Source organism: Momordica charantia, assembly GCF_013281855.1.
Source record: "Momordica charantia cultivar OHB3-1 chromosome 10 unlocalized genomic scaffold, Mcharantia_2.0 BLBB01000010.1, whole genome shotgun sequence".
In the NCBI taxonomy this organism is placed as follows: domain Eukaryota; kingdom Viridiplantae; phylum Streptophyta; class Magnoliopsida; order Cucurbitales; family Cucurbitaceae; genus Momordica; species Momordica charantia.
Window position 1 is genome coordinate 9,236,951 of NW_028275158.1, and position 11,094 is coordinate 9,248,044.

The window sequence follows — 11,094 nt, forward strand, 5'->3', positions numbered from 1 at the left end:
ATTAATTATTAATTATTAATAAATTATATATTTAATTTATATCTCAAAAGGGTAATTTCTAATTTTCTCTCATCAATTATCAATTATAACTCATTAATAATGACACAATAAATTTAAAATATTACAATCTAACAAAATATTATTATAATTCAATAAATTTATTCTAATTAATTACTAAGCTGTGAATACTAAAAACTAGCTTAATTTTTCATTCAAAATTTCAATAAACAAATTATAATTGATAGGCATTTATCTTTCGAGTGAATGAGAATATATGGAAACTAATCAGCGTGATAGAAAAGAGTTGTGTCCTCTATTTTTTTTTAATTTAAAGATGTTTTCTTTAATTATAATTAATTATAGAACTTGAAAAAAAAAGGGACTATAAAATTTTTGTAACTATAAAAAAGAAACTTTCTTCCACCATTTTCACAGATAATTTGAGTTTCATTTTCTTTAAAACAGATAATTTAAGTTTCATTTTCTTTACTTTCATTTAAAGCCTCTTCAATCTGAAAAGAAACTTATCAAAATTATAAATCATACTTTGAGATACATTGTGTTTGATGAAGTTGTATAGTTGTATTTCTTTCACAATTTTCAAGTGAGAGGTAAATCTATTTTAACTAAGTTGTTACATGTCTTTATGTTCTTACTTGTTATTTTTTTTATTCTTTTATAATTACTGTTACAGTATTTTTGTTTCCAATAATATTTGTGCATCATTCGAATTTATAGAATTGATTTCTAGTAGGTTAAAATTTATACAAATTTAGCATGCCTATTAAATTACTTTTTGGTATTTTATCAAAAACAATAACAAAATATTAATATATAAAGCCTAAAAAAATACTTCATGATTTCTGTTACGTAATATGTCGCCCTTCTAACTAAAAATTTATTCTCTTAATTATTTTTTTTCCTACATTATTGTTTTTGGGTTCTTTTATAGTTGATGTTATTATTTTTTAACTTCAAAGTTTATTCATACTTAAATAATTTCTAATTTTATTTTTCAACGTGTCAATTGTATTTAAATCTAACAAAATTTCATGCTTAAATAATTTTTAACATAATTTTTTTAATAATTTTCACATATTACAAATGATTCATTTGTAATATGCAAAAAACTTATAATATATACAAAACATACATTGTTTTTAAAATATCTTATTCTAGAATAATATAATTGAATTCATGTTTGAGTTTATTCTATTATAAAATTATAATAAATAAAAAAATATTAAATTTCAAGTTTTGTATTTAAACTTTTAAGGGTATATCAAATAAGTTGAACTCTAAAAGTATCTAATAAGTCACTAAACTGTTAATGCAGTGTCTAATAAGTCTTTGAATTTTAGAAGTATCTAATAGATTTCTAAACTTCCAATTTTGTGTCAAAAGGTCCTTACTTTATTAAACACGATCTAATAAACACTTCTAAAATTTAGAGATCTGTTAATATAACAAGTGAGATTAAATTTGTAATTTAACTTATTTGTAAATATATATATATTTTTTCTAAAAGTGATTAGGAATAAATTTTTTTTAGAAAAACAACCAAAGTTGCAAATATTTAACATTTTTTTCAAAATTGATTCCTCATCGATTAACTTTGATAATAGCAATATATTTTTTTTCTTTTGATATCGTGAGTGTCTAGGGCACATCTCGACTAATCTTACAAACCAATCACCTGACCTTACAACATTTATAATAATAACACTAATCGATTATATCCAACCAAGAGAGTGCTTTGGTTTTTTTTTCTTTTTTTTAATATTTAGAATTTTTTTTAGAAACCTAGTATTCTTGATTTCTTGCAGCCCTAACAAGCGAATTTAAAGGGCCTTCTTCTACACTACAGCAGCCAAAACCTACTCTTTGAAACGGCCCATTTCTTTTGAGCGGTCAAACAATTTGCAAGCTCCATAAAATTCCCGCGGTTAGGGCATTTTGTTTTCGATTCTTCCGCAGACCCTCCCATGGATTCCTCTGCCTCTCCCAACGCGAGAAAGAAGGCTAAGAACCGATCGCCAGAAATCAAGTTTCACTTAGACCTTACTCACTGTTCGAGAAACAAAGATTTAGTTTCGGCAATAGCCGTCTACGAAGCTGCAGTTTCGGAGAACTTGAAATTCAATCAGCAGCACTTCAATACTCTCCTCTACCTCTGTTCTACCGCAATTTCTGCCCCGTCGTTGAAAGAATCCGCGGCCAGTTTTGGGTTTCGTGTTTTTAATCACTTGCAATCACTCGGCGTTGCTCCGAATGAGGCCACAATCACAGCCGTCGCGAGACTTGCTGCGGCGAAAGGGGACGGCGATTATGCGTTTGAGTTGGTGAAGGCCGTTGGGAAGTATAGTGGTGCGCCCCGGTTGCGCACGTATGATCCGGCATTGTTTTACTTTTGTGAGAATTTGAAGGTGGATAAGGCTTATGAGGTGGAACAATACATGGGTTCCACAGAGGTGGTGTTAGAGGAGCCTCAGTTATCTGCGCTTTTGAAAGTGAGTTCAGAGACAGGGAGAGGGGATAGAGTATATGAGTATTTGCACAAACTGAGACGTTCTGTTAAGTGTGTAGCTGAGTCCACTGCAAAGGCTATTGAGGATTGGTTTTGTAGTGAGAAGGCGTCTGATGTGGGTGAATTGAGTTGGGATTTGGGTCTAATCCGAGAGGCGATTTCGAGTAATGGAGGGGGTTGGCACGAAAAGGGGTGGATTGGGAAGGGAAATTGGGCGGTGAGAAGAACAAATGTTGATTCCAGTGGCAAATGCTGCTCTTGTGCTGAGCAATTGTTCTCTGTTGATATTGGTTGTGACGAGACGGAGAAGTTTGCTCAGTCTTTGGCTGATTTTGCCATTGAAAGAGAGACTCAGCCGAATTTTAGAAGCTTTCAGGTTTGCCAACTTCTACTTGTGTACTTAATTGTGTTCTTATGGTCAAAATTTCAAGTTTCTTTCTATCTCTAGCTTGTCAGAGAGGGTCCAATGTGTGGCTATCACCAAATTGTGTATACGTAGGAACATTTTTGATGGTTGAACCTTTAGGATTTTGAGTTTTGCCTCTGTGGACTTTCCTGTTTTACGTTGTATGTGTGTATGTATCTTGGTGGTTACTTTTCAAAGATCCCTTTGACCCTGTTTTCTTGGAAGAATATTTATGCAGTCGTGAGTTCTTAATGGATTTCTTTTATCATTGTTTTTCCTTTTTGCATTCACATATTATCTCCTTTTATTAAAGGAGTGGTTGGAAACACATAATCATTGTGGTGCTGTTGTGGATGGAGCAAATATTGGCCTCTACCAGCAAAATTTTGCAGATTCAGCTGGATTTAATCTTCCTCAGGTTGTAAAGTATATTTTAGTCCTTTTTTTCAATATATTTTTAATTCGAACAATCTCTTGGATTTCTAGCATATTGCGTGGCTAGAGTTCTCCATAGGAGAAACATTATTCATTATGGGCTTGTTCTCCAAATTTTAATAGAGCAGGTTGATGCTGTTGTCAAAGAATTATATAAGATGAGCGGAGGGAAATGGCCATTAGTTTTCTGGCACCATAAACGCACCAGGACTCTGTTGGATAATTCTTCTCTTAGAAGACATGTTGAGGAATGGATGAACAAAGGTGTTCTGTATACAACGCCTATTGGTTCAAACGATGATTGGTAGGCACTTGACTAGTAAATCTAAAACTCATCTATAATATTAGTTCCTTGGTTCAAATGCAAAATTTGTGATTTGTCAAGTTTCTGTTTACTTGAAACCCGGGATCTGCTTCAGCACTGATGCCTCCAAACTGTTGTTGTTTATATTCTTTTACCATCTACAATTGTAGGTATTGGCTGTACGCTGCTGTAAAATTGAAGCGCTTGCTTGTCACAAATGATGAAATGCGAGATCATATTTTTGAGCTTTTGGGAAGCAACTCATTTCTCAAGTGGAAAGAGAAACATCAAGTATGTGTTCTCATAAAACTTACTCTGCAGATAATTTAAGTACTTGGCAAAATTTGTATTTCTTATGCATCGTTCTACCGTGTTTTTGCAGATTCGTTACACTTTTGTTAAAGGTCAACTGAGACTTGAGATGCCTCCCGTTTACTCTTCAGTAATTCAGGTATCTTTTGCTTCCTCATATTGTACCTCGACTTTTATTATTTGCACATTCTTTTTACTTGTAGTTATGTATTTTTTTTTTTTTTTGTTTTAGATGAAAATCGTTGGAAATAGATTTTTTGAACTTTGAATGATATTTTAAAAACGTTTCTAAAATATAAGAGCTGAAACAGTTCCTTTGGAATAGGTTGCAAAACAAACTGCCAAGCCATCATTAAAATGATTATCAATTGAACCAGTATATGAGCAATGAGAAACTGTAAATAGTTCTACTCCAAATGCATATATGTCTTTCAAACTCTGGAAACAAAAAACGGTAACGTTATCAAATGACCCTTTAATTATCTCAACTTCGTTATAGGAATCAGAAACAGGATCCTGGCATGTTCCAATCGCAGGCAATGACTCTGAATCAGAAAGAACTTGGTTGTGCATTACCAGGCCAGGTCTTTCTGCAGCCTCCGAAAACCTGGTGAATGCTGAAAGTTCTAAAAATCGAGAGTCATGTGCATCAATGAGTGTAGCCAATTATAATCAACTGAATGATTCGTCCATGGCACGTAAAAGAAAAGAGAGGCCCCCATCGACCTCGTAGCTGCATATCATTGCCTTAGAGGCTCTAAACCCATCTTCACTTGCTTGTTTCTGCATATGACAGCCATCAATGGCGGCAGGGTCCTCTACAGAACTACCAGGCAATGATTCTCTGTAAGTTTTCTGGATTCTGCTCAGATTGGTGTTTCGGCAGAAAGCATGCCTGATGATTCTTTGTCCTCAATTTTTGATCTGCCTAAATTGTTGTATTTATTTTTCTGGACGATGACACAATGTTGTATCCTATCTTGTTAGTCACTTTCTTATTTTTAAGAAAAAATATTATTTTTCCGGCACTGAAATCTCAGACTTTCTTTCTCCCAACTTTTTCAAGGGATTAAATTCTTCATAATGTGTTGTTATTGTTCAAGCAAATGAGATATTCTTACATTATCATGAGCCCATTGTAGATTTACCATTTTTTTTAATCTTTAATCTTTTAGAAAATTACTTTTTCTTTTCAAAAAAATAAAAGAATGCGCTGCTATCAAGGTAATTACAAATAAAAAAAAACTAGTAAAATGGTCTAAAATTTCGACAAGGCTAAAAAATAACTATAACCATTATAATTAAAGTTTTAAAGGTTGGTGTGGATAGAAATGTCTATAACCATTATAATTAAAGTTTTAAAGGTTGGTGTAGATAGAAATGTCGTAGTGTGTTGGTTGATTAGAGTTCGATTGTTTTTAAAAACTTTTTGCAAAATTGATCGATTGACCACATTGGCAATTAATGGTTTTGGCCAAAACTAGCCCAAGACTTAAGTTTAGGTGGGAGAAGAAAAAATGGAAGGGAAATTGACATAGATAACCTGAAAAAGTTTATAGTTTGCTCAAATGACCTCAATTAAAAAAATTGACCCAATTGACCCAATTTATTATCTGGAATATAATATTGAAGGGGTAAATTACTATTTTAGCCTCAATCTGGAACGCAAATAAGAATTCGCAATTTCCCCCCCCCTTTTTTTTAATATTTTCGTTCGTATATTAGTCTAGGTTGAGGCTAAGAATCGTATATTCACTTCCCCCTTTTAAATTATAGTACCACGACTCAATCTGAATGTTCGTGATGGAATTAACACAACCATGGTTCGATGATTGTTAGCCTGACCATGGCCGTGATTGTTAGCTAGGTTGACCGTGGTTCTTGTTTAGCTGACCATGGCCGTGAAAAGTATAACCACAGTCGTGGTGTTCATGAAGACAGGCAATGAACTAGGTTGACCATGATTCTTGTTTAGCTCACCATGACCGTGAAATGTATAACCACGGCCATGGTGTTCATGAATACAACCAATGAGCTGAGGTTGACCATGGTTCTTGTTAGCTGACCATGGCCGTGAAAAGTATAACCACGGTCGTGGTGTTCATGAAGACAAGCAATGCGCTAGGTTGACCGTGGTTCTTGTTTAGTTGACCATGGCCGTGAAAAGTATAACCACGGCCGTGGTGTTCATGAAAACAACCAATGAGGTGGGGTTGACCGTGGTTCTTGTTAGCTGACCATGGCCGTGAAAAATACAACCACGGCCGTGGTGTTCATGAAGACAACCAATGGGCGCGGTTTGACCGTGGTTAAATTGGTTGCTTTACCATGGCCTTGAAAGGTACGACCACGGCCGTGAATTAAATGACAATTATACCCCTCAATTGAAATTGTAACCGTTGGTATCCTCTCATTTCATCTTCGTTTCTTTTCTTCCGTTTTTGTTTTCGTGTTCGCCCATCCGATTTACTCTGCTTCACTCTATACTGGTTTTTGCAATTTCGTGCTCCAAATCGCTTCCTATATCTGAAACGTCGAGGTTAGCACATTTTTTTTTTTTGTATTTGCACCCTGTTTATGGGAAGAAAAGAGTTTTTTTGTACTCATATTTGCGATTTTTTTCGTCTTTCATTCCTTCAATGGCCGCCTATTTAGTATTTGCGGGGTACTTCTAGGGCTCGAAATCGGCGGTTTTGGTTTCTGATTTGATGTCTTTCTTTTTCTGCGCGGTTGTGGTTGAAATTTTTATTTACGGCCTTAGGGTTTATGTTTTCTGCTGTAGAAGTCATTCAAATTTTGTGTTTGCGTTGGTTTGTCTGGGTTTTTGTTAAGCGTTCTCCTTCTGTTTTAGTTGAACCACGACCATTAACGGGTTTCGAAATTTTGGTTGAACCACGGCCATTAACGTGACCGTGGTTGGCGAAGGAAGTATCGATTCTTGGCAAATTAATGGGCTTGTTAAGGACCGTGGTTGAACCAAAATTTCGAAAACGAAAAGCCTCCTTCAAATGACAGTAGTTTATGTTCTCTGTCCAATTTCACGGTCATACCACGGCCATGGTCGTGCCCGAGAATTTTGACAGATTCAATATCATCGTACCACGGCCGTGGTAAGCCCGTGAATTTGGACAGAATATGTGGTTCCTTCCTCTTCTTTTATTATTTTCATTTGTTCCTATCTCTGTTTGGGTTCTGGCTTTTTGAATAATAAGTTTTGTATATATCGTATTTGTTTTTCAGGTTTATAAGATGAAAATGGTACCTAAGGTTCCTCCCTCTAACTATCGTTCAGCCAGTTTGAGCTGCCTATCCCACTTAGGGAGCACGGTGAAGGCTATTAAGAGTAAACTAACCCCTAGGCAACTTAGTATGTTTAGGAAGACAATTTTCGGCCATTTGCTAGACGTAGAGCTCGTACTTAATGGGCCACTTATACATAACCTATTGCTTAGGGAGTTGGAGGATAATAGAGCAGACGTAATTACTATGAACGTGCTTGGTAATAGAGTTTCCTTTGGATTTAGTGAATTTTGTCTAATCACGGGCCTAACATATAGTAGGCGGCCGATTCGTAAGGACACTTCTCCTAAGAGACTTAGGAAGTTGTACTTCAATGACAAAGTCGATATTTTACTAAGTGAGTTCGAGACGAAGTACATGGAGATGGCGTTCGAGGATGACATTGATGCGGTCAAGGTATCAATGTTATTATTTGGTGTTCGTACTCAACCTCATTCTCGTACAGTTGACCATAGTACGCAGATTCGTCGTCGTCTAGGTTACATGGGACAACGTTATCGGCCAATGGTGTAATCTATGGGACAAATGAGGGGACACCGACATCGTCCAGAGGACAGTCAATAGAAATAGAACGGCCGAAACATGGATCATTCTGCCCTGGGTAGTATGGGAATGAAGACGATGTATGGGTTTCGAAAAAATTATTTCCTCTCCTACTCCCACTATCATATGATGCTTTAGGTACGACGGTTACGTACAAGGGTACTTGTGACGGATCGGGAGGGCCATTCAAATAGAATCTCAAACTGCTGTCATCAAATATCAAATAGTTCGGGACTTCGTACCGAAAATCAAATCTATATACACACTGTACAATAAGATCAAATTGGTCAGGATCAATTCTAGTAAGCATGTGCAAGGCAGTTACTAGGTTGGCATATGTTATCGTTTCATCAACGTCCAGCCCACCCATGACACCCCCTTCGTACACCGTACCAGCCTCGTTCCACCTGCCACCGTAGATCACAAATAGTCGACGCATCCTGATCCTGCATGGATAATAATAACAACAAACAAGTAATTAGTAATCAAAGTGACCACAACCGTGTTAGTTTCAGACACGACCATAATATAACGCACAAAAACGACGGGGGGGGGGGGGGCACATAATCGAACAATAGAAGACCATGTTCAGAAAATTTTTTACCACGACCATGAATCCAACGGCCTTGAAAATAGAGGCAATTTGTGACCACGGCCATGAATCCAACGAGCTTGAAAATAGTATATCGCGACCATTAGTAAAGCACCACGACCGAGGGTATTTGTGACCACGGCCACCACGGCCATGAATCTAACGAGCTTGAAAAATAGTATATCACAGCCATTAATCAGACGGTAAAGCACCACGGCCGAGTGAATTTGTGACCACGGCCATGAATCAAACATTACAGGACCGCGACGAATGAACATGTTACCACGGCCATTAATCAGTCGATTAAGAACCACAGCCGAGGTAACATGTTACCACGGCCATTAATCACACAACCACGGCCGTGGTTCTAAACACCCCGGTCGCGAATCGAACAAAGTGGACCATGGCCGTGACGGGGATTAAGGTTATCTGTATGCAACCACGACCGAAATCACCTAAAACCACGACCGTTAATCATAACACCATTGACCACGGCCGTTAAACGAAGAAACATGGCCATGAATCATTGACTTATGTAACTTTTTTTACCGTAAAAAATACTGATCAAAATTCAGAATTCCATTTAGTCCAACTACATACATCATATTATGGACGAGTCAAAAGTAATATTATGAACCAATAAAAAACTAACCTCGTTCAAGGTGTCAAAGATGATAAATTGACTTCCTTTAATGGATTGAAGATGTGAAAAATGTTGGAAAAGGTATGGAATTTCTTCAAAACCACGTGAAAGATGTGCTTGTAGACAAAACTAAATGAAACATACTTTTATTCTCTGCAATCTATGAGAATGTATGGGTATATAATAAATGAAAGTACAAAAATTTGGTGGGGAATTAATATGTTCGTGGTACTTTAATAAATTCACGGCCATGAATTAAGTGGAACTCGCCCATGATTTTAATTACACCAATCCGAGGGTACATTCGTAATTACAGACTCTCTGAAATGTCAGAAAAGTTAAAATTGGGTCAGTTGAGTTAATTTTTATAATTTAGGTCATTTGAGCAAAATAGAAACTTTTTTAGGTTATCTAGGCCAATTTCCCAAAATGGAAGGCAAAAGAAGAGAGTTAATGGGAGGTGGAAGAAGAGAAAACAGAAGAAGAGAAAGAGATATGAGGAGAGAATGTGATGTGATCATATTTGGCCAGAAAATCCAAGAGTCCCCCCGGAAAGAGAAAATTCATTTGGACCTATGAGCATATTTTGATGATTTTTGAAGAACTAAGAAAGTTCAACAAGATGGAGCTTGGAGACGAACCAAGAAAATGACCATGCCTCAAAAGACAAGGGCCCACGACCTCCCAAGTGTGCACTAAGACTGCTCGTTAAGCTCAAAGCGAGACACCCTATACGACTGCTCCAATCCTCATGCCAGGCCTGTTTGCACCTCCTGATGTACGCTTGCTTGCATGCGCCTTGCTGCGGGGCCCTTGCCTCGCTTGCAAAACAACTGCCCAGCCGCATGCCCTATGTCATGGTCATGCTTGTCTAGGGTCTGTTGTCCATGGTCGCATGACCATAACACTCTTTTCTTCCTACTTTTATGACACGTGTTTAGTTTTTTATGTTGTTCAATTTTCCTTGTACTTAGAGTACACTGTGTTAAATTAGATTGTTTATATCTTACTAACCTGTGTTTTAAATCTAGTCAGATCAAATAATATTTTAAAACTCTTTGAAAGAGTTTTCTAGTTGTATGTACGTGATTGTGTCAATCTGAGGACCGTAGAAGTTATCGCCCATCGAAAGAGAAGAGTCCAAATAACTTCTTAGATTGTTTACATAGTTGTATGTACCCATCGAAAGTTATCACCCATCGAATGAGCCTTTGAAAGACATAGCTACTGAACCAAGGTATAACTTTTTAGAATATAGAATTGATATATTATTTGCTTGGACCCCAAATAAGGAAAGCTCATTACATTACATCTCAATTCTATATTCTATATATTTCTTTTGCAAACATAAAAGTAATATATCAATTCTATATCATTCTCTCCTTCTTCGAAAAGATTCATCCTCGAATCTAAAGGATCTCCTTACATGGCGAATTTCAAGTCATATGCATTCCATGCTCTTGTACTATTTGGATCCGCCTCCACTTGGAATTTCTTGTGTTGGATGTGGTAGAAATTAAATTTGGGATGATGCTTCTTATGTAGCCCCTCCTAGACTCATACGTCCCATGTGTACGAAATTGACTCATTTTATAAGCAACTCTTGAATCAAAGTTAGTGAAGAAAGAGATCTACAAAAACGTAGAAGACAAAAAGATCAAAAGACTTACGAAAATATGACTTTTTTATGCTTTTTGACCGAATACGAAAAGTTGATGAAATTGAGATAACAATAAAATCAAAGATTAATTAACAGAAACACAAGGGAAACTTATATCCGATTGTGAGCCTTAAGCTTTGATACCAAAATGTTAAGAAACCCTTGAAAATTGAATCTAAGAACCTTGCTAACAAACAAGACTTATAGAACACAATCCCAAATACCCCGAAACTGATCAAGGAATCAACCTAAGGAAAGTAAAAACCGGATTACCTTGATTATCAAATATCTCAAGGCAATAAAACTTGTTCCTTGTTTGAGATCCGAATCACTCCACAAACAAGATACATCAAGTCTCACTTGAATGATCCT

General features: G+C 36.3%; 1 protein-coding gene across 2 annotated transcripts; it reads left to right on the forward strand.

The window, feature by feature from the left end:
* Positions 1 to 1,877: 1,877 nt before the first annotated feature.
* On the forward strand, positions 1,878 to 5,018 carry PRORP2 (proteinaceous RNase P 2). 2 transcript variants are annotated; one of them, XM_088117121.1, is made up of 6 exons: positions 1,878 to 2,903; positions 3,247 to 3,351; positions 3,497 to 3,672; positions 3,843 to 3,963; positions 4,055 to 4,123; positions 4,310 to 4,471. In XM_088117121.1, the coding sequence occupies exons 1-6, from the start codon at positions 1,986 to 1,988 to the stop codon at positions 4,343 to 4,345; spliced, it is 1,425 nt and encodes a 474-aa protein (XP_087973247.1). In that variant the 5' UTR covers positions 1,878 to 1,985; the 3' UTR covers positions 4,346 to 4,471. The 2 variants fall into 2 exon arrangements, with proteins under 2 accessions (XP_087973247.1, XP_022144098.1); XM_022288406.2 differs by lacking the exon at positions 4,310 to 4,471 and adding an exon at positions 4,484 to 5,018 and having other exon boundaries at positions 1,881 to 2,903.
* Positions 5,019 to 11,094: the final 6,076 nt, after the last annotated feature.

What these genes read in the sequence shown, in the direction of transcription:
- PRORP2 (XM_022288406.2), top strand. Translation starts at nt 1,986, where the DNA reads ATGGATTCCTCTGCCTCTCCCAACGCGAGAAAGAAGGCTAAGAACCGA. An exon ending in ATTGGTTCAAACGATGATTG is followed by an intron (nt 3,673 to 3,842) that starts GTAGGCACTTGA and finishes CTACAATTGTAG; the next exon opens with GTATTGGCTGTACGCTGCTG. An exon ending in TTTACTCTTCAGTAATTCAG is followed by an intron (nt 4,124 to 4,483) that starts GTATCTTTTGCT and finishes ACTTCGTTATAG; the next exon opens with GAATCAGAAACAGGATCCTG.